Here is a 24,801-nt window from a genome sequence, read left to right on the forward strand (position 1 = left end):
AATTAATTGTGTTTTCAGCACCAGCGATACAAATTTCGATCTCTCATCACATTGGCTTGTTTGACAGCAGATTTATTTGTGTTTATTCGCCACAAACAGTCAGATTACTTCACTGTACATTAGTAGAGGCTGTGTTTGTTTGTTTGTTTGAATTCAGGTCAACTCTGACTGAAGTCAGCACTCAGCAGAGACTCTGGTTCTGGTTCTGGTTCTCTGTCTCCTCTCTGTAACGTTACGTTCATGAAGTAAAGTCCATTTCCCCTCCAGCTCCAGTCAGCAGTCAACATTACAGAACAGAAACACCCGACAGTGGAGGTCACCTCCGGATCACTGCTGCAGTCAGGCTGATAAACAGGAGTGAAGATAAATCCACTTTTTAACCCCACAAGTTCAAAAGTAACTCTGAGCTCTCCTCCCGTCGGTTAACGGCTCTGGGTCAGACTCCTGGTGTTTATTCCCTTTATACCCTCCGCTCCGTCCGGCCCTCTACACTGAGCCGACACTGTAGTGAGCATCTATACTACACACACACCAAGCTTGAATGACTTCAATTGGCAACCTGGCGTTTGCCACCGGGCGGCTCGTCGAGGGGAAGCCTGCCCTTCGGATAGTATGATCCAAGCAGAGCAGCAGCCGGCCGGTCAGAAGGGACTGCAACTGTCAAAGAGGGCGGTGTGTTTACTGGGGAAACAACACAATCCCTGATGTTTTGATTATATGTGGCACAAATACTGCAGATGTGAACTGTAGCGGTTACTAAAAAGTTGAAAAGTCATCTCTGAGCTCTCCTCCTGTCGGTAAACGGCTCTGAATCAGAGCAGAATCTGAGGTGTTTATTCCTCCAGGATGTCTGGATCTACCCGACTCTCTCCTCCAGAGCCGGCCCCACAAACATCTTTTGTGTTGTTTTGATTGAGAGATCTCAGAGTGGCATGAATTACATACTGTGCGCTTAACACACCAACTCAGAAACTGTTGTCTGTCAGAAATTAAACTCTTATTTTCAGCTTCAACCACCTCAGATCTGCAACCATGATCACAGTTCATTATCAAAAAGGGAATTTTTTAAGTAAAGTAGTACCACCCTGAGGACTTTCACATATTTTGTAAGACTTCAGCAGAAATTCAGAAGAAGATCGTTCAGATTGATATTTGTAGAGAAACGTCTGTGAATTCCTCCAAACAGAGACAAACATCACCTGTGAAACCTCTTCCTGTGTTCGTGAGTGAGTAGGGGATACCCATGTGCTTTACTCTTTAACACCTGAACGTCAACACCAAAATCTACCTGTCTGCTTCCTGTTTTTCTTCCTGTTTCCTGAATGTCTCTGTCTACTTCCTGCTGTGCTCAACACTAACTTTCGCTTTTCAAGCTGCAGCCAAGATGAGGAGGTCAAAGGTCAGAGGACGATGGTTTGTCTATCTATCTATCTATCTGTCTGAAGATGAATCTAGGGGGATGATTAAAGAAAGAAAACTCATGTTACACAAACTAAAGTTAGATTTTTGAGTTTTTTTAGTGCAAAATGTTCGAACCTTTAAACCTGAGCCTTTAATCGCAGCCTTCATCTCATCCACCCGGAGTTTGTCATCATTTATACGTCGCCTGACTTCCTTCTTTGCAGCCGTAATAATCAGCACAGCCACTAATATGGGTCAGTATAAGCTGCTTTCACAGTGGACCTATATGGTTGTTTTGTGATGAGGTCGGGCCGGCCTTCCACATGACCCCCGTCACACCAGAAAATGACATTGAAGTAGCCTAGCTGGCAAGCTAGCGGCTTATATGCTAGCTTGCTGGGAACATGCTGGTGCCAGTCAGTCACAATAGGTCTCTTTCTCCCTCTTCATGATGCCTTTTAATCTCCCTTTCTTGCATTTTGTTTCTCAGGATTGTGCATAATTTAATTCAGTAATCAGTCATTAAGAAGCTAAAACAAAGCTCTTAATGCTAACTTGCTTGCTTGCTAATTCAAATGCAGCTCTAATGTGTGATCAGACACCACCACACATCGGCCGGACTGACGACGCCATATTGAGTTTAAAAATGTTGGCAGTGAGCGCTAAACGTGTCTACAGGCCAGAAGGTGCCCTCGGTTAACTGGTCACGTCACTACAGCCTCCTGTCATTTACCATAAAACACTTTCGTTGAAGGGCAGACCCTGTTTCACTTTCTTTTTTTTTCTTGTTTCCTTGCACGCAGCTTGCAGCAGGTTTTCCCCCACAGGTAGGCATGCTGCGCTGATGTGTACAGTGTTTCTACGGACAATTATCACACTCTCTGCGTTTTTATATATAGATGTGAGTAGCTGACAAGAAAAGCTTCACTTTCCTCTAAGCCAGACGAGGGACTGCGCAAGGTGTATTATTCACTAGAAAAACACTGCATGACATTATTTCCTGTTCTCGTTGGGCCTGTCAGCCTCTGCTGCTACTCATCACATCATGTGATCCAACATCATTTGCAATATTATAGGTTAAGATATGCAACATACTGCATGTTAACACTATATTTACTACAAGTTGACACTGTTACAATATTTTTTCATATTACCAACAACCTTTGATCCATTCGACCAGCCCGCTGTGGTTCGTCACCCCTCCCTCACTGTCACATAACACTGAATACCACATTCAAATGTGTCGACCAAAGTTTTGTCAGCTGTTAGCTGTCTTACCACAGTAACCAGCATTATTATGAACACCTCATTAGCGCACTGGCTAACCAAAGTCGTGCTCCACTTCTGGGCTAACTTGCGCCTCACTCGTATTAACCTCCTACGATTTACGTCACAGTTTGTAACAGCTGCCAGAGCGGTGGGCAGCTAGCGGTCCAGCTAGCATGAACAGCAGATGTAATAAAAAAGTCCGTGACCTACGATGAATATGCAGCCAACAGGGAGGCTAATGCATGTATCCCACATACGCCATCCTGCTGCCCTAAGCACTCACTAGAGATCAAAATGTGTGTTAATCTACCGCTGAAAGTAGTCCCCTCTGTTTGAAGACTTACAGTGACAACCTGCTTTAAGAAATAACTGACATTTAAAATATGAAATTGAATGTTTTTGAAGTGTTTTTAAAGATTGTACATGCTGAGTAGGAACCAATGGGCTCGAGAAGTAGAACAGTATTGAGAGATGGACCAACACACTGGTGGTTTGTTGTGGGATGTGTTGGCCTCCATCTTTAATAGTGACTGCAGATTTAACTTTCAACATCCAAACTGATCCGAACCAGTCTCAGCAGGTTATTTTCAATGAGGGGTTGATTAAGTATTTTGATCATTTACTGAAACAGGTCTGTCATTCCACACAAGAAAAAGTGACATTTTTCAAATAAAAGTATATAAATATAAAAGTAATAATGCAGATTAAACCCCGTCAGTGTTCTTTGGATCATTATTATCGATGTGTTAGTGTAAAACTATGAATGCATCAATGCTGACACGTCCTGTCGGATCAACCTGAACCTTTTCTAATTTCTCTCCTGAGCGTCTGTGTCTTTAGCTGCTGAACGCTCAGCTGCTTGTTGTCGTTGAGCTGCTGCTGTTCAGTCAGGTGAGGTGATGAGAGCGTGTTTGGAAACAGTAAATGTGCTTTAAAATCAAAACTAGGAGCTAAAAGAGGCATAAAAGCTCAATAGATCGCACAAGTAACCTTTTCACATTTATTTGATGTTATTCCTTCACAGCTTTCATGATGGCTGGATGATATTTCAGTCCAGGCTAACCTCCCCACTCTTACAGCAGACGAGCTGCATGGACACATTTAATGTTTTAAATCATCTCCAGCTGCTTCAGGTGTTCAGCAGAACGCTGCAACTCTGTTTTACTGTGAAGCTCCAGAAATGTTTTGTGGACGACGAGACTTCGCCTGACTTTCCATCAGCGTGGAGGCCGGAGGGGCAGTCAGGAGGACAAACCAGGCAGAAATTTGAGAAAAGGGCCCCCGATGCCTCCAACTATAAACCCCTTCAAACCTCCCATAAAGACACTGCACTGTGCTGCCTCAGAATCAATGAGTCATGTGTTGATGATCAATGTGAGTTATTCACAATGTGACATTAAAGGAGCAGTCCGTAGTTCTGGTGAAGAAATGTTCATGAGAATGAAAAATTTTGTCCAAACAAACCAAATAATCAAACTGACCTTAAAGGACGACACAATTAATACTGTTATACTTTGATTATTCACTTATGGAGAAAGAGTTTGTATTAATACCTCATTAATATTGTAAATATCACAATTCTGAGTTTGAATTTCTTCTCCAAAACTACACAGTTGGGAACATTGGATTTTGCGATGGTCATTATGGTGATGAGTGCTCCGGAGGCCTCTTCAGGAATTTTTGCCTCAACAGACTAAAATCCCCAGTGACGGGGTGGAGGAGGTAATGACTGGATTTGTATTGATTTCATTCGTTGTCACGTTGAGCGTTCATGTTATCACACTCAACCACCATCAGAAACCTCCTGAGTTCCAAATAAAACCACAGGAACGACGGACACGTAATGGTTTCCGTTCGGTTTCTTCTGGATCTGATGATTTCCAGTGCAGGCTGCAGAGCTCTTTCCAATGACTTCTACTGAATGCACTCTACTGAGCTGCATGCAACACAGGCCTCCATCCACCGGACCGTCCCCAGCATGACCAGTAAAACCAGTGATAGCATTAAAACCAGTGGGTGACGTTGAGTTTTTGCTGCGAGCTGATGGTTTGTGTCTGAGATGCATGAGTGGGAGACCCCTCACCCACTTCTATGAAGTTTGGTGATTTAAAGGAAACTGCACAACCACATTTTCACACCTAGATCATCGCTGCATTGCACTCTCTCTCCCCTGTGTGTGTCTATGTCTCTCTGCCCCTTTGCCTCACTCTCTCACCGAGTTATAAATGTAAGCTTCATTGACGAGTCAAACAGTTCAGGGCCAACTTCAGGGCAGAAGACACACAAGACTCTCACAGCATTGGACGCTTGTCTCCGACCTCTCCGACAGGAATCGAAGCCGACTGACAGGACAGGCCCAGACAGACTCGGGAATCGAACCAGCGACTCGAACATTATTAGAGTTATTTTTACGTGGTGATACGATGGTTGCTACAGTGAAGGCAGTGGTCTGCCTGACTCTCTGCATGGCTCTGTGTCAGGTCAGAGGTGCATACATCCCAGACAAGATGAACCAAACCATCCAGAGCCTCCTGCGGCACTACGTGAGTACTACTGCTCGTACTACTACTGATAGTTACTGCGTGTACCGACACTGCTGCTGCCGTAGTATCAGTGTTTGTACTTCAAACACAAGTACAGACCTTGTGTTTCCTCCTGCTCCTTTCACATACTGATGCTCTCACCGCAAACACAACCACACATGCGCACACACTCACAAACACACACACAACTTATTTCCATTTACATTCACATGATGTTCCTTTAAAGGACTATTCTGGTGTTTTGCTTTATGTTTTAGTCCATTAACTACATTTATTATCCGTCACAAACATTAATATTACACAACAAGTTGATCAACAGTCATGTGGTGCATCACTAATTACAGTTTTCAAAGCGGTCTCAGAGAGTTAACATGATTTATATTTTTTGGGCTTATAGATAATAAAAACACTGATCTGCTTCCTTGAAGATAGAAAGACACATCATCTGCGTCAAACTTAACCTAAAAAAATGTTTCTTTGTGTTTTTTTTGCAGAAAATTAGCAATGAGAAACGATTTGACGGGAACAATGTCTTCCCTAAAGAACCACCAGCTGGCAAGATGGAGGTAAATATTAACTTCTGTATCTAAATTATGAATATAAAGTTTCTGTGAAGTCTCTGCTGGGTTGGGGTTTATTTACATGATTCATCTTTTATCATTTCTTTAAACATCCAAAGACTCTGAAGAAGAATCTATAAAACATTACCGGTGTAAAGTTCATAGAAAGTTTTAGCTTCCTGTGAAAATGTGGGTTGTTTGCCCTGAACTGAGCCTGTCAGGCACGCAGTTGTCTCAGGCATCCAAACTCCAGCTGTTCAACATGTTGGACACATGTCTGCTTCTTTCTTCCTGAGAGTGAGACAAGATTGACACCACTCTTGTGTGTGTGTGTGTGTGTCAAGGCTGGAGTAAGAAGTTAGCCTAGCTTAGCATAAAAGACTGGCTGCAGGTGGAAACAGCTAGCACACACATTCACTGCTGTCTATTTCTGATCTTTGGAGAGAGCCAGGCTAGCTGTTTCCCTCTGCCTCCAGTCTTTACGCTAAGCTAGGCTAATTACCGCTTGACTCCAATGACTTAATGCAAAGTCACGAAGTTGGTATCCTTGGAGGCTCAGATCAGGGAAAAACATCATATTTCACAACGGCTGGCACATGAAGTTTCACAGTGAGGGACAGTTTGTGTAGGTCCAAGTCCTCTGATCCCTGAGTCAGCAGCTGGCTGGTGTTTTCCTCAGGTTTCTCTTTCAAAGTGCAGTCTGACACTGTCAACAGTTTCTGTGTTGAGGTTTTTGTGGTTCCTTTCCTGCTGGCTCTGCATCGTGCAACCTTGTGTGCAACTATAATCAAGTCCAAGTCAAACTTTCACTCTTCACCAGCAATAATGCAGAGCCACTCATGGCTGGTTTCGAGCACTGAGCGCCAAAACAGAGTTGACTCACATCAGCCTCAGAATCTTTAAATGTCACAGTCTGCAGCGCTGCAGTTGGTTGTTGATTAACGAGATAATATCTTAGATCAGATCTATGGACTGCACTGCATGCTAGCTGTAATGCTGTGGTATCTAGCATTGGTTCAGGCTACGATGATACGATGGACATCAGTTCAGTTTTAGGGCTGAAGACTTTAAACTTGGATGCTAACGTGAGCATGTTTTCATTTAATCTACCTGTTCCATCACAGCCGAACAGAAAACTACATAACAATTTAAAGAACACAAATAATTAAATTTCTTAAAGTAATGTTTACAATCGCTCTACTTCATGTGCAGGATAATATTTTCAGTTATGATGTAAAAGCCTGTCAGGAACCCAGCTTGTTGGTTGGACCGATTTTGTGTCGACGTAACTGGCTGTGGCTCTGGCACCGGAGAACCAAACATGATCCGGCTCTGGCCCAGCAAGATTTTGACTTCTTAGGCAATTTTCAGCACTATGATCAGCTTTGGCTCATTATTTGAACTGGTATCAGGGATGTGATGTTGTCTTGGCCCAAATGTGGCCTGAATCCAGCACATGTGGCACGAGGTCTTTGTTTGTTTGTCTCAGTACTGAGACACATTTTGAAATCAGGTCAGACAAGGGTGTAGCCAGCAATAAATCCTCATCATGTTCATGTATTCAAGGTGGCACACTGGAAGCAGGCTGTCAAACAGAAAGTTGAATTTTGCATAAACTTAAAGGCCACAAACCGAACACTCCCCTCTGGGTTTTCCCATTTTATAATTCACTCACCACAACAACACAGGTGTTACATCTCAGCATCTTTCAGTTTTTTTCCAGTGTGATGTCGTCCTGTGACTCATCTGAGATGAAACGCTATTTTAGGCAATAATTAAAGTGTTAAGTGAATATCTCATATGTGCCTATCACCTCCATATAGATTACAGAAGCTTTACCACAGGACTCTGACAAGGTTTACACCTTAAACCAGCACAGCAACTGTGTCTTCACTGGTTCATAAACTGTCAGACTTTGTTGAACTCTTTGAGTCTCTACATCCAAATCAGTTACCAATGTTGGATTACGACATTCATTTTCAATGAGTGGCTTTCCCCCTGTAAGGCCTACTCAAAGCTTAATTTAACTTCTGTGTGGGAGACCAGACTTCTTCCACTGTGTAAAAGGTGTCAGCACCTCCAGGGTGGTACAAACTTGTCAAGCGAGAAAAGGGACTACAACTGTGTAGTCTTATCAAAGATAGATTGAGTTCCTTTGTTGAGCAGGCTTTGGTTTCAGCTGATTTTTCCAATAAACAACTTCCTGTGACTTGAAATTTGCTGCAAAAGCTAAATTTCTGCTATGATAAAAGCAATTTAAATATCACTGACCAGAAACCAGAAATATGTATTTGATCTCATCTGTTTTTGTCTTCCAGACAAAGATGTTGTTCATGGGCAGCATTTTGGACACATACGAAAAGCTGATTGGCCACATGTTGAAGCAGCAGCCCACAGCGGGTCCCCAGACAGCCGGAAGCAACGAGCACCTGCCCTCCGCCGCCCGCACCAACAGTGATGCTGGGACTGGAGCAAGTGGAGATCTCAGGGAGGACCTGAACTACATCCTGGGGAAGGTCCATGAGCTGAAGAGGAAGCGTTTCCAGGAGCAGGAGAAGATTCTGCATGGACTGCAGGCTCTCAAACATGTCCAGGTATACTAGACTCACACTAAAGCACAACAGAGGGCCCAAAATACATTTTCATGCACTAGACCTAAGGATCTTATGTTGGTTTAAAGTAAGGATTAAAAAGGTTTATGTAGGCTTTAAAGTAGGACTTTCAGAGGGTTTATGTAAATTATTAAAGCAAAAACAACTGACTGTTTGGGTGCCAGCTTGGGACACGGACACAAAGTGTCAGTATTTGATGATCTGGGGATGACACATTACAATTACCTGTCTTTCTCCAGGAAGTTACATTAGGTTGCTTTAAGTCAGGCTTAAAGGAGGGTTTAAGGATGCCTATGTGCTTGAACTAAGGCATTTAAAAGGTTTATGTAGGAGGACTTACAGTGGGACTATTTGACAGACTTTGGAGGGCGTAAGTAGAGCTTGTGTAGGACTTGAGTTAAGCTGCTGGAGGACTTATTTGCGGCTTATGTGAGGCTTAAAGTAAGACTTATGGAAAGTTCATGTAGAGCTTTTTTGGTGACTATGTAGGATTTAAACAAAGTATTAAAGTGAGGCTTTTAAAATCTTTCTATAGGGTCTCAGAAGGACTTAAAGTAAGGGCATACAGAGGGCTTATATAGGGCTTGGAGTAAAGCTGCTGGATGGTTTATATAGGAGGGTATGGAAGGCTTAAAGTAGGACTTATGGAAGGTTTATGTAGGGCTTTCGTGGTGCCTATGTAGACCTTAAACTAAGTCTTAAAGTGAGGTGATTAAAAGATTTTGCAGGGCTTTCGGGGGGCTCACGTAGGGTTTGAAGTAAAGCTGCTGAAGATTTTATTTAGGGGTGTATGGAAGGCCCTAATAAGCCCTTCGTAGTCTACATAAACCCTCCACAAGCCTGAATTGGGATTTTCACTAAAGGTTTAATGTGTAACGCTGTGACAAAGTGATGTTAAATTTCTTTCCCTGCCTCTCTCCCTCCTCTAGATGGATAACTTTGTCATCCAGAGCAAAGCCTTGTGGGAGCTGCCGTGGCTGTATGAAGAGGCGAGCTCATTGTCTGACAGCAGCGAGATACAGAGGAGGAGGCGGCGGCGCCGGCAAGCGAGGAAGACTCAACTGAGAGGCTGAGGCACAAAAAGGCACAGCAAAGATGTCGACAATGACAAAACTAACATGGAAAACGCAAAAACAGTAACCAAATAAGACCAAAAAATATTTTCATTTTAACCAATTGAACTGTTGAGATTTGTATCTGTTTTCTTAGAGATTATTTTTATTTAAATATTTATTACAATCATAGTGAACCAGCAGCCTAAGTCTAATTAATATAGTGATTTTGTAAAATTCATATGTTTGATCTAAGTTGTGTGCTTGATACTTGACAGCGGCATGTTGGTTTGATCCTGTGAAATGTTCGTCACCGCAGGAGCCAGAGATTAATTTATTTAGTGTTAGTCACTTGATCAATCACAGTATCAATCAAAATTGCCTGGAAATACTTGATTCCTTACTTTTTACTTATTTAAAAACTTCAGATGATTTAATGTTTAGAAAAGATAAAGTAATATTTTAAGCTCTCTGATTGGATGTTTTTATTTTGTGTTAATGGTAAAATAGAACTGTCTGATGATGTTTACAGTACAAAGTACACCTCAGTTTAATGCTGACATACTTAAACGTACTACAAGTCCTCTGAACATTCAGGTACTTTACTGCAGCACAGCTACTCTGCCTCTAAAAGTACTAAACTTTTCAGGGATTTTTGTATTATTCTTACATGTTATAATAGTCATATTTATTTTATATTTAAAGTAATTTATTGTTAATCATATTCCTGTGACTGATTGTTGATAATTTATTATGTATTTATTGATTGGCACAAGCAGGCAAATAGCAACTGAATAAAAAAGATGAACTTCATTTTCTGATTCTTGACTTTTTTGGATGAAAAGACTTTGTGATTTGACGTGATGATGATGGCATCACGATCTCTTTTGCTTTTTGGTTTTCTTAGACAGAAAGTCTGGATTGGTTGACTAGTCTTCTTTCTCACAGCAAAGAAGGAAGTTCAGGCACAACCAATCATTTATTTAACAAATCAAATATCACCTCAAGAAACCTCAAGATGATATCACACGATCTTCATCGACAGTTTGACCAGTCGTGAAATTGTTGTGTTCAAATTAAACATTTTTTCTAAGGAACTCTAATGCTTAAAGTCAAAAGAGATAAAGGGTCATAAAGCTTCTCAAATTGCACAGAAAAAGTGGAAGTTCGAAAATCTACCGGCTGATACAAAATCAGAGGACAGTAGTCACTTGGCCACACTGTGAGGTATATTTGGGTGTCATCTGCGTAACATGCAATCTTAATGTCTGAGGTGGCAAAAGCCCACACCTTCTGTCCTTTATTTATTTATTTATTTATTTCGGCATGTTATTAGACAGTCATCATCACACATCATCTTAGTTAAAGTCAGGTAGTACACATGGCCGAAAGGGAAAGCGGGAGAAGCAGATGCTTATCTAGTCCCGCCCCCGTTGCCCACAGAATACATTATTTCCACAAGTTATATTTCTTTTGTATTTTGACGTACATGTTACAGCAGCATGCATTGAACAGAGCTGCAGTCCAGCTCTAGACAGTCAACAGACTACGTGTGTGTCTGCACAGTGTCTATATTGGTCCATCATGAGTGAACAACAGTCTCTACTTGTTGCCTGGAGTGTAACACAGTCATAAGGTGATCCAATCGATATAGGTTAGTTTCAGTTATTTGGTTGTTAACTGGGATGGTGTGAGAGCCAGTATTGCCGTCTTTATTCATCCATCTCTTCTGTAGCTTTCGCCGCGCTTAGCTTCACCAAGACCTCTTGGTTAGAAGCCACGTCTGCTCGCATCTTTCCCATGTACTCGCACATTGTGGAGATGCCAGATCGCATCTCCACCACAGCACTCCAGTAGAAGTTCAGATACTTGTGTAAAAACAGACTCGTAGAAGTACTGATTCAACTTCTTTACTCCAGTAAAAGTAATAGATTACAGGCTCCGACATGTACTCAGAGTATCAGAGTAAAAAGTCTCCCTCTGAAGGACATTTGTGGTCAAAGCTAACTGAAGCTCACGTCATATTAATATAATTCAAAGACTATTAAAGTTAAAGGTAGAATCAGTAGGATTTGTCCCAGCTGTTCCTGAACGCACCACAAAGATAGTTGATTGTTGAGTCTCATTCCCAGGACGTCAAACAGCCACATGTTGGGTTGGTAAAGCGTCCCGAGCAGCAACAAAGAGAGAAAATAAGAAACTCTCTGCAGATACGAGACACTAACACGCCTTTTCTCCCCGTTCCAGCCTCCCTCTCTGTCTGTTCACGTCTTTTACGTCTTTTACCGTTCTTATGTAAAATATTAATTAGATATTAGGCTGAATATAGCCGTCAACAAGTACCTCAAATTTACACTTGATTATACGTGCTGGGTTACTTTCCACCATTTTGAAAGTGCCACAAAATGACATATAAATGAGTTATGATGAAGACAGACAGACACATGTATACATGATAACTCTGCATGTAACTGATATTCAAACTTTAAAAACATCAATCAAACAAACTGTTGTGACTCTGTGTTGTTGTGAAGCTCAGCGACCACGATCGTCTGCAGGCTGAGCAGCGGGTCGGGGTATTGCAGACCCCCGCCCTCCCTCCAACCCACAGCCGCGATGTCACTTCCTGTGACATCACTTCTGCTAAATGGGGGCTGGCCTTCTTTTACTGTAACTGCAGCCCTTACCCACAATGCACCCTGACTGCTCTGTGTATTTGTGAGGTTGTGATTTCTAAGAACCTGAGCTGTGCTTCCCCAGCAGCTGAGAGCAGAGCGGTTGGTTTGTGTTTGTGTGTGGTCAATAAACAAAAGTCTTAAAATGACTTCACAACCGTCACGGACCAACAAACAAACTGAGGAAGATATTTTCTCAATCAAGTCTTTAAAAGAGAAGTTGGCTTTCTTGTGACTATTTGTGTCAGGGTGGAGTGAGTTCCTCCTGTTGAGACGTGTTTCAGACTGAAGATGAGATGCAATGATCACAAAACAAAAATATTTACACTTTGTTTTCTCTTTTTAACTTTATTTAACTTGTTCTGCTGTGTTGCACTCGTGCTTTGACTCAACTTAAAGGATCAGTCTGGTGCTACTTTATATTTGTATTGTTAACAAATCCCAGTCGTACTTTAGTATTTATGATTTATATAAAGTATATTATGAGTCGACTGATTATTGGATCCAATATTCAACATCATTGAATTGAACATTGCTGCATCAGAACCAAAGTAGCAGATTTTTTAATTAATTAATTTTATCTGCAATCAGATTAAAAAAAACATTTTTCCAATAATTCAAAAAATGCTGAACATTGGATCTGATATTCATCCGACCCACAGCACAGTATATATACTTACATGTAAATATGTGTAGTTACTTGTACTTTTGATGCTGAAGTACATTTAATATCAGATACTTTAAGACTTCTACTCGAGTACTTTTCATATGTGTGACTTTCACCCGTACCAAAGTACTAATTTAACGCCGCATGTTTACTTTTACTCAAGTTAACACACCAGACAAGTGATCTACAGCGAAGCAGCTTTGAGTTAACTGAAGAAAGACGGCGGCTGGCGGTGACGATGAGGTGTCTGGCAGTTATAAACTCAGATGAGTCGATACTGTCCGTGAAGGGGCGGACTGCCGCAGTGGTAAAGGGCACTTCAGCAGGACAGCGATGGAAACATGACAAGACTTTCACCCCCACCTCTGTTTCTGTGGCCTGTGTGTGTGTGTGTGTGTGTTTGTGTGTGTTTCAGTGTGAGTCAGCGTTCTGCAGGAGAGAGGAAATGAGTTTATGCACATCTATAAATGACAGACAGTCTCCTGCACGGCTGCTGCAAACCGGCTGCAGAGCGTCAGCACACATTCATGTTTCTTTAGTTGTGTGTTGCTGGTAACTCTGATGAGACGGTCTGCAGTCTGCAGTCACGCTAACAGCCCATATCACACTGTTGCTTTGAGCTAAATGCTAACATCAGCATGCTAACAAGCTCCCAAGGCCAAGTATATATAGTGTTCACATTTTAGCCATTCAGTCGCTTCAGTGTTGGATTTTGTTGCCAGTTGTTGAACAGCGACAGACAGAAGCTCCACGATTAAAATGACTTCAATATTTTGTGTTATTTTATTTAAAATTCAATAACTTTGTTTCTTTTATCTGTTCTTTAACTCCTAATGTAGCCGACTGATGTTACATCAAACACAGATCATGCCGGTGGTTAAACAGTCTGATAAAGGGAAAAATGTTCAACATATTTCATGATTAATCAATCAATCGATTGTTAGAAGAAATGACTTAAAATTTTATCATGTTATCACCAGAAATTAAGTGTTGATTGATTTTTTTTTTTAAATGAAAAAGTCGCTTAAAAATGCCTCAGACAATAAATAACAAAAAACAAGTTAATTTTTATCAAGGCAAAGTTTGTGCACATCAGAACATCTTAAAGATCAATCTATCAGTTATTAATCAACACAGATGATATAATACCATATATATATATATATATATATATATATATAATGTGTTTCCACCATCTTATATGGTAAAAGCAGCACACAACATGTTACATAGAACTTTTTGTCCATATGAATTTTCCTGGATTTGAAAACAAATGGTCGACAACAGGGAGTATTTTTTGTTTTGTGTCAAAGAGCAGAGGGCCATTAATAAAACACCAACAACGTGTGAATCAATCAGCATAAAACCAAACAGACTCACACGAGTCAGTTTCTGGTTTCTGGTTCATATTATCAGCAGGAGACGGCTGTGACACACAGACAGAGATCCTTATCTAACCACTGAGAGAAGATATCATGATGAGCAGGAGATAAGAAAAACTTGAGAAATTACACTGAAATTGCACAGAAAGTTAATTTAGAAGAAGATATTCAGAAATATACAGAGTTATAGAAGGAGCTAGAGATCTGGGTAAGATCAGCTGGCCTCAGCTGACATCTATTGTACGACCACTGTTCAAGACAGTTTCAACCTTTGTAACAGTGACACCGCTGGATATTCATTCAGGACACATCAGGAAGTTTCCGGCCGTGTTTGTGGCGACTAAGTCAGGTATTTTAAGGTGAAACATTGACGTGGTTTTGTGCCTAAACCTAATCAGACAAAGCCAGTAGTTTATTTTGTGACTGTTTCATGAAGTGCGAGTTTTCTCAGATGTCGCATAAAATGTTTCTGCGATGTTTTAACTAAGAGGTTATGACGTGTGTGTGGGTTGGGACAGTTCCCAGCTGTATTTGTGATGACAGGGCTGTGAAGCAGGAGACCACTGTTCAAGACCGTGTTGTAAGTGGATATTTGGCTGGACTGCGACAGCCGGGCCGGGCCGGGCCGGGCCGGGCTGGGCCGGTCCTACAAATGTGTTTGTCCGTGATGACGTGAGTGACTGAGTGAGCAATAAAGTTACAGGATTGGTCAACGCAGTCGAGTAGTGTTGATGCAAACGTTTATTACGTCACCGGGGGGCGTTTCCCACTCAGCTGCTGCACGGTTACAGCATTGATGATGAAGATGAAGATGAAGATGAAGATGCTTGTTAATATTAATACACTCTGATTTAAAGGCAGACTGTGCAGGACACGTCAGTCAGCGTCTATTAAGACACAGAAGTGGTTAAGCGAGCCACAGAGTGAATGAGGAAGGAATAAAATTCTGCAGGGTTAAAACCACCACGGCTGATGGGAGAGTATGAAAATGATGTAAGTGATAACTGAACCGGCCCTTTAAGGGAACCAGAAGTTGTAAAAAGATGATTCATGGGTTTTTTTAAATGTATGTTTGTCCCCGAGTGTTTCAAGGTGCCAGTGAATGTGCTGACTGAGAAAAAAAAAGCATCATAGTTCAGTGTCATTAACACACACACACACACACACACACACACACACACACACACACACACACACACAGCTCATTAACATATCAGATCGAAACGCACTGTGGCATTTCCATGAAGTTATGTGTTGTTTCCTGTTGCAAAGGAAGCTGTGAGCAGGTTCACAGCAACCACACGCACACACACACACACACACACACACACACACACACACACACACACACACACACACACACACAGTTAAGTTTCATATCAAAGTGATACTAAGCAAGAATAAAAAGCAAAAATAAACTCGGGGTCAGCCTGAAAGCTTTCTCTGAACCTCAGGTTGTCCTGATGGCAGCACTGAATTTAAAGTCTTAATATTTATATAAAATATTATCGTATAAAATTATTCATAATCTAAAATAATACGTTATAATAATATTGTTTTATTATTATTAATTTGATGTTTTCTGCACAAGTCTTCCTTTTCTCTCAGATCATTAACAGACACGAATCAACAGTTATGATTTCTTATTTCCATTTTGTTCAGTTTTGTTGCGTAATTAAATTAAATTTTAACGACTCATTTACAGTGATGAGACTAAAATCCCATCACTGCGGATCAGCTTCAAACTTTAAGTACACCACTCTGCTTTTATTTTGAAAAGCCACTTGTTTTCCCAGCTCTGTAATCAGATGCTGTCAGTCAGAGTGCTAAGGAAGCTAATGATGGCTATCACTACCTGCTGCTCCCGTGTCTTAGCTTAGCGCAGAGCTAACGGGTGACAAACACACGTCTGATTGGACGGCAGAGAAACACTGGAGTTAAAAAGACGTTTTCTAACTTTAAGCGCTCAGGATGTTTCTCCAATAAAAGACAAAGCGTCCAATCGGCAGGCGTGTTCGTTCTTACGCCGCAGTTCCTCTAACTGCCACTAGATGCTGCTCCAAGAAAACTCTGACTACATTGAAGTGAATGGGAAGCAGCTAACATGTTAAACTCTCTGTAGCTAATTACACTTCTTCTGTTGTTTTCCTGTGTGGATATTTTCACAGTAAAATGTGAACAGAAGAGCAGGTGATGAGGAAGAGATCACAAACAGATGTTTCACTCCACATCAGGTGTGGAGGGACGTTTCCATGCTAACACTCTTCTTCTGTTGGGACATGAACACATCAGTGGTGACAGTAACGGATCAACAGTGAGTGAGCAGGTCTCTGCTGACATCTGGAGGACAAAGTGTGAAACTACAGCCAGAACACAGAATCTCCAGATATAAGAGAAGATAGATTTAATCCACAAACCTCGTCTCTTTGAATACTTTGTTTGCCTCACCACAAGCACCAGACTCCATTTACAGAAACAGTGATTTAATTATCATAACACACAAAATCTGTACCTTTAAAGACCGTCTTTACCATCACCCTGGTTCCCTCTGTGGGATTATTGAATTGGTTTTTGGATTATTGCAGAAAATAATCTCAAGTTTATGATCTTTCCAGGTTTTGTTCATCCAGATAATCTTCAGCCGAGCTTTCAGCTGTTGAGCGGTTTAATTTATGACAAAGCATCGTGATGTAAAAACACTTCATGTGTTTGTGTAACTGGCTGTCAGATAAATGTAGTGAAGTAAAAAGTACAATATTTCCCTCCGAGGAAAAGAAAATACTGAAGTACAAATATACTTTTCTACCAAAGATACTCGGATGATGGAATATTTCCATTTTCTGCTACTAGTAACTAAAGTATTTTAAATAAATGTGAGTAAAAAGTACAATATTTGCCTCCAAAATGTAGTGTAGTGGATAAAGTATATTATATAGTATATATATTTTATATAGTATAAAGTAGCAGAGATGTACAAGTGCCTCAGAATTGTACGCAAGTACAGTACTTGAGTAAATGTACTCAGTTACATTCCATCACTGGCTGTCTGCAGCACAATGAAACATACTTTTCAACAACAGATACTAGTATCTAAGGATACCAATGATGGAATGTAACTACATTTACTCGAGTACTGTACTTGAGTACAATTTGGAGGAACCTGTACTTTACTTGAGTATTTCCATTTTCTGCCACTTTACACTTCCTCTCCACAACGTTTGGAGGCAAATATTGTATTTTTTACTCGACTACATTAACTTTAGTAATCAGTATTGTAAAAAGTGCCCAAAAGTCATACATGAGTAAAAGGATTAGTATGAGTAAAAGATATTATTTACCTCCAAAATGTAGTGGAGTAGAAGTATAAAGTAGTATTTTATATCGCAGCTCTGTCACAGTGGGTGTAGTGACAGCTCTTTAATGTGAGGGGGCAGCAGAGCATCAATCTGTACTTTTACACCTCAACTCACCTGCAGTGTTAAAGTCATACTCGAGTAAAAGTAAAGATATCATGTTAAATATTACTTTGGTTAAAGTGAAAGTCACCCACATGAAGAGTACTCGAGTAAAAGTCTTAAAGTATCTGATATTAAATGTACTTAAGTATCAAAAGTATAAGTAAAAGTAAGGAGTAGCAGAAAATGGAAATACTCAATTAAAGTACAAGTACCTCAAAATTGTACTTACAGGATCAGTACTTGAGTAAATGTACTTAGTTACAATTCATCACTGATATCCTGAGATACACGTATCTGTTGTAGAAAAGTATTATTGTACTGCAGACCGACAGTGATGGAATGTAACTAAGTACATTTACTCTAGTACTGTACTCAAGCACAATTTTGAGGTACTTCATACTTCCACTCCACTGCATTTATTTGATAACTTTAGTTACTAGTTACTTTGCAGATTACATGCTAGAAGTACAAAGTAGCAGAAAATGGAAATACTAAAATTGTACTTAAGGACAGTACTTGAGTAAATGTACTCAGTTACATACAATCACTGGTAACCTGAGAAACGGGTTTCTAGACAGCCAGTGATGTAATGTAATTACATTTACTCAAGTACTGTACCTACAGTGTCGTACAGTACAGTTTGTTTTACACAGTATTTGCCTCTACATTTGGCATTTTAGTAAGTATTGTGCTTTTTACTCCACTACATGATTTGATAGCTTTAGTTACTAGTTACTGATTACTGACTAATTGCCAGAAAACTACTCTTGAAACTTAAGTACATTTAATATCAGAAACTTTTACTCAAGTACTTTACATATATGTGACTTTCACTTGTACCAAAGTAATATGTTGACATCGTATCTTTACTTTTACTCAAGTATGACATCTGGGTACTTCTCACATCACTGTACTCGCTGCTTGTCAGTAATTTATTACTTTAGTCGTTCAGTAATTTTCACGTCGAGCAGCGAATGACGGACGGATCAGACTGACTGAGTGTGTGTGTGAGACGGTTGTATGATGAAGAGAGACGCTGGAAATAAACTGACCTCTGGCCCGACACATCTGACACCATCTGAACACACACACACACACACACACACACACACACACACACACACACACACACACACACACACACACACACACACACACAGTTTTCCATTTGTCCTGAACTCAGAGACCCTCGGCTGGAGTCTATATTCAATTATACAGAGAGAGGGAGGCAGGTAGAGAGACAGTTTCCATGACTGGTTTTATATTTAGTGTTTCAAACTGTCTGCAGGAGCTGAAACATTTGACTCAACAGACAAAGAACAAACTCTGATCTGACTGACTGAATCAACCAGTCGGTCAACAGTGTGTTTGGACTGATTCAGACTCAATGAAGTCAGTTTGAACAGTTGAGATTGAAAGTTATCCAAACAGAAGAAGATCTTTGATTTAAAGATCATTCAGAAATGAAACTCCAGTCATCATCTCCTCCCTCCACGCTGATGGAAAGTCAGGTGAAGTTTCATAGTCCACAAAACATTTATGGAGCTTCACAATAAAACAGAAGCATTCTCCTAAACAACTGAAGTAGCTGGAGACTCCATGGCTCCAAACAGCTCATCTCCTGTCTCCACCACAACATCTCAGAACATCTTTACAGAGACCTGTCTCCACCACAACATCCAGAACATCTTTACAGAGACCTGTCTCCACCATAACATCTTCACAGAGACCTGTCTCCACCTCAACATCCAGAACATCTTCACAGAGACCTGTCTCCACCACAACATCCATGACATCTTCACAGAGACCTGTCTCCACCACAACATCCAGAACATCTTTACAGAGACCTGTCTCCACCACAACATCCAGAACATCTCCACAGAGACCTGTCTCCACCACAACATCCATGACATCTTCACAGAGACCTGTCTCCACCACAACATCCAGAACATCTTTACAGAGACCTGTCTCCACCACAACATCCAGAACATCTTCAGAGAGACCTGTCTCCACCACAACATCCATGACATCGTCACAGAGACCTGTCTCCACCAAAACATCCAGAACATCTTTACAGAGATCTGTCTCCACCACAGCATCCAGAACATCTATACAGAGACCTGTCTCCACCACAACATCCATGACATCTTCACAGAGACCTGTCTCCACCAAAACATCCAGAACATCTTTACAGAGATCTGTCTCCACCACAGCATCCAGAACATCTATACAGAGACCTGTCTCCGCCACAACATCCAGGGACATGTGTTGTGTAATGACTAATAAATGACATAATACCTTATAAAAATACATAAAAGCCACATGGACACAGGTTGGTCAAAACATCACCGTGGCAACGTAAACAAGACCAGCCACCGGTTGCCTCGGCAACAGCCTCACAGCAGGGCAGTGGAGACAACATGGCCGCTAGTGACGGGTGTGACACCTGCTGCTGATTCATCAATCGACTCGCTCTACCACTCTCTCTCCTTTCTCTTCATTATCTGGGTCTGTGGGTCAGAGCCCCCCCTCCCCTCCACCTGCACCTGCTCAGGTGACAGCCCAGTGCATGCTGGGAGAGCTGGCGGGGGGTGAGGAGTCAGCTTGCTGTCATCGAGAAAAGATCTGTCATCCGCTCAACTGTCGGCCTGCTGACCTTCTTCACAGCAGGAGCTCCGTCCTCGACCCGTCTGGACCTTCAAGGTTTTCAGTAAACGAGATACAACGAGGAAATACGGCAGCTTCGAGGCCACTAGAAGATGTACTTCTATTCTTTTTATAGTGCTAGGCTAGCATTTTCCCACCACTTCCAGTCTTTGTGCTAAGCTAGGCTAAACACCCCCCAGACACAACATTATTTGATTTGTTGGTTTTAGGCATATAAAAAATGGTCATGCTCATGTGCACATTTAAACAGGTCATGTGACAGACAGGTTTTTATTTTGCTTTATATTAGAAGAAATGTAGTTACCTCAGTTAAAGGTTACTTTTATCTATAACTCATTTTACCAAGAAAGAAAAGGAAACTGTTTTGTTTTCTTGTGATGTGGGAATCATTTATCTCGTAATCTCAGGATAACAACATTTGTTTTTCCGTGATAGTGACACAGAACAGAGGAAATACTATGTTGGAGCTGTGACCCTTGAGGGCTTCTGTAGATAATGACAGTGCGGCCTCGACTAGTTGTATTAACTTATGATACACAATAAATGCATCGTGGAGCAGCTTGAACATCAATTTATTATAAAGGATACATTACGTACATACAGCCTGTGTGAGTGAAGGTGGTTTGACATTTCTACAGTAAGTGGATATTAATTTGGACCCATAATCCCTTGCAGCAAGTCACACTCTATCAAGTTACCAGCGTATATGTGTGTGTGTGTGTGTCTGCGGCCGTCATGATCTCCTGCTGAGCTCTGAGCTGCATCCACTTTTAAATAGACACACACACACACACACACACACACCCCAGACGTTGTTTGACATCAGAGACGCAGCAGAAGGCGTCGACACTGGAAACAGCCCAAACAGAAGAGGATCCAGATTAACCTCCGTCACCACGTCACTGCTCACCAGCTCAGACACGTTCACTGACTCAGCAGCGACATTCATGCCGAGTGACGGTGCGTTCAGGTCCGTCCAGACTCCAGACTGAGAAACGACAACGACAGATAACAAGTTTGTAGCAGTCCAGTTGTTTGAGACTTGTTTTTTTTCTTTGGGCTGATTTTTGGACTAATTGCAGTAGATTCAGATCACCTGTGTGCAGGTGTGGAGACTGACTCCTGATTGAGGAGTGGAAGCAGCTTGGGACATTTCCCTCTCAGCCAATCACGGTGTGATGACACCCTGTTTGTGAAGGCTTAAAAGAGGTGGGGAATGACGTCCAGGTGGCTCTGACCCATTGAGAACCTCAGTCCCCCTTATATTACAGCCAGAACCGCTGGTCTGTTCAGGCCCAGTTGGGTTTTCTTGGCTGCTCCACATCTTTCTAGTGAGGAAACTGGGTTTATTCAGGAATCCCTTAAAACACTACAGCCCCTATACACCTTCAGTTTGACATTTTATTTCCCTGGAGCTTGTAGGAGGCATTTGTTTGTTGGTTTATTGTCCAAGTTACGGACATTGGGCGTTCCCCTAGTTTAACATGTCTTTTGTTTATATCTTTATGTAGGTTGGGCCGACCTGTAAGCATTTTACAGCCACAAGTTCAACAACTTCATATCTACGTTTCAAACGTCTACGTTTCAAACATGCAGGTGGAAAAGAGACAGGCTGTAGATGAAGTGTTGTAAATTACTACACACAAGAAATCCTGTTTCCTTGGTTGCATTTGAAATATGTGAGAAGATGCCAAAGCATGATTTTAAACTTTATTCTGCAGGTTTCTGATATTTAGACTGAGGCAGATTTTCATTTCCAGCCTGCAACTGTCGATGTTGTCAACTTGAAATGGCACATTTATCACATTCAACAGCTAAAGCTAGCTATCCAGCTGCAGCAAGCTAACATTAGCCCGGTTTGATTAAAAATGCCATTTCTAGCTGACTTTTTAATTGATCAAGATGACTAATTTTTAAAACAACAACCTCTAAAAATCAAAGTGTGAATCTGATAGCTAGGCTAAATTAGCCTATATAATGCTAATAAGCTGAGGCTAAAGCTAACAGATCTCTGGCAAAAAACTAGCAGCATTCACCTCAACGCGGTGATATATTGTCTTCTGTTTTAATCTATAACCATGACGTGGCCACCAAGTGAAGCTGCTGACTCACCTGTACCTCTCTGTCGGCTCCGACGGCTCCCCCACACCCTGATTGGCTGACCCAGAGGAGTGGGTGGAGCTAGGTGAACGGTGTCAAGTTTATTTTGGAGCTTAATCCGATCACCTTCTTTGTCCAACTGAGGACTCGACCAGAGAAACATGCGTCACTGGTGATGTTTGGTGTTGGCCGTCTCACACTCTTTGCATCGGACAGAATTTGTCTTCAGTTTAGAGACGGAAAAAACAAAATGTCCTCCAGGCGGTCAGTGTGTTGGGGCGGGTACAGGGTGTCAGACAGGTTACAGGGTGTCGGGGGTTACAGGGTGTTTGGGATGGGTACAGGGTGTCGGTATCGGGGCAATTACAGGATGGGTACAGGGTGTTGGGGAGGTTACAGGGTGTCGATGTCGGGGCAATTACAGGGCAGGTACAGGATCGGTACAGGGTGTCGGGGAGGTTACAGGGTGTGAATTACAGGGCGGGTACAGGATGGGTACAGGGTGTCAGGGGCGGGTACAGGGTGTTGGGGAGGTTTCGGGGGCGGGGCGGGTACAGGGTGTCTGTCGGGGCAATTACAGGGCGGGTACGGGATGGGTACGGGGTGTCGGGGAGGTTACAGGGTGTTGGGGATGGGACGGGGCGGGTACAGAGTGTCGGGGGTGGGGCAGGTACAGGGTGTCAATGTCGGGGCAATCACAGGGCGGATGCGGGATGGGTACAGGGTGTCGGTGAGGTTACAGGGTGTTGGGGATGGGACGGGGCGGATACAGGATATCGGGGGTGGGGCAGGTACAGGGTGTCAATGTCGGGGCAATCACAGGGCGGGTACGGGATGGGTACAGGGTGTCGGGGAGGTTACAGGGTGTTGGAGTGGGTACAGGGTGTCGGTGTCGGGGGCGGGGCAGGTATAGGGTTTGGGGATGGGTACAGGCTGTAGGGGGAGGTAACAGGGTGTTTGGGGTGGGTACAGGGTGTCAGGGAGGTTACAGGGTGTCGGGGGCGGGTACAGGGTGTTGGGGAGGTTACAGGGAGTCGGGGGCGGGGCGGGGCGGGTGTTGGGGTGGGTAAAGGGTGTCTGTTGGGGCAATTACAGGGTGGGTACGGGATGGGTACAGGGTGTCGGGGGAGGTTACAGGGTGTTGGGTACAGGGTGTCGGGGGCGGGTACAGGGTGTCGGGGGCGGTTACAGGGTGTTGGGTACAGGGTGTCGGGGGCGGGGCAGGTACAGGGTGTGGGGACGGGTACAGGGATCCTCAACAACGTCCTTTAACCACATAGAGCATGTAAGTTTGACAGGAAGGAGGACAGGTGACCTGGTTCGTCCTGGCATCAGGCTTGCTCAACTGTTATTGGAGCACAGAGAGGAAATGGGCAAGATAACCCTGATGACATCACTATGACATCATCACGATTATTACAGTACATCACTACTATGACATTATTTAAAGAAGAGGACATATACTCTGGTTTAACAGGCCCATTAATATTAATCATAACGACTGAACTCTGAACGACTGAACATTAAATGAATAACTAACTAATAACTAACATTTAAATAATTCTGGACTTCTGCATTATGGGTAGAATCCTTCCCAATCGACCACCTGCCCTTGAGCCAGGCAGCAGCTGCTCCTGCACAGCTCCTCCGAGCAGTTAGCCGGTTAGCTTCATGCTAGCTTCTATAATTAGCAGCCGTGTCCTTCCAGCTAATCTCCCCGCTGCCTAATATGGAGCACAGCTGCTCCAATCACATGGCTGCACCTCGTTACCATGGCGAATTAATTATCTCGTCAATGACAGGAGAGGAAGACAGAGTGTGAGGTGTGTGTGTGTGTGTGTGTGTGTGTGTGTGTGTGAGCAGGTGTGCAGAGTGACAAACCGTGTCCAGTTTGAATCACAATATCAGATCAGCTAACAAACATGTTAGCAAAGAAGCTAATGTAAAGATCAACAGTCTGATGAACCAAGCTAACATAGTGTAATTATTTTATTACAATCTTAATGTAAAAGATAATAATAAATAAAAAAAAGAAAAAACACACTAATTCTTAAAGGGTGTTTTTCTCTCTGCCTTCCCAGGTAGAAATCCATCCAACTACATCACACTCTCTCACTCTCTCTCACACACACACACACACACACACACACACACACACACACACACACACACACACAGGATTAGACCGAGGTTACCATGGCAACACAGGCTCACAGGTGCTAATTGAATGCAGTGTTGTCAAAGAGAAGGAAGTGACATCACAGCCCTGTGACGAGGATCCAGGAAACAGCGAGGCGCGTTGTCGTGACAACAACCAGTAACAGCAGGGCTATTTAAAGCAGCGATGAAGAGGAGCAACAGACCGACTGTGATCTGGGGTAACGATGCTGTGGGCTCAATCAATTAACTATATTA

The 24,801-nt window shown here is 42.3% G+C and overlaps 1 protein-coding gene across 1 annotated transcript; it reads left to right on the forward strand.

Moving 5' to 3' along the window:
* Positions 1-5,093: 5,093 nt before the first annotated feature.
* Positions 5,094-9,458, forward strand: LOC311252786 (interferon gamma-like; the record flags this gene model as incomplete). The annotated part of the gene is made up of 4 exons (XM_084346311.1): positions 5,094-5,213; positions 5,708-5,779; positions 8,092-8,367; positions 9,315-9,458. 4 exons carry the CDS (start codon positions 5,094-5,096, stop codon positions 9,456-9,458), a joined length of 612 nt encoding a protein of 203 aa, XP_084202437.1.
* Positions 9,459-24,801: the final 15,343 nt, after the last annotated feature.

This window comes from Pagrus pagrus, assembly GCF_965226575.1.
Source record: "Pagrus pagrus genome assembly, chromosome: 23".
Taxonomy (NCBI): domain Eukaryota; kingdom Metazoa; phylum Chordata; class Actinopteri; order Spariformes; family Sparidae; genus Pagrus; species Pagrus pagrus.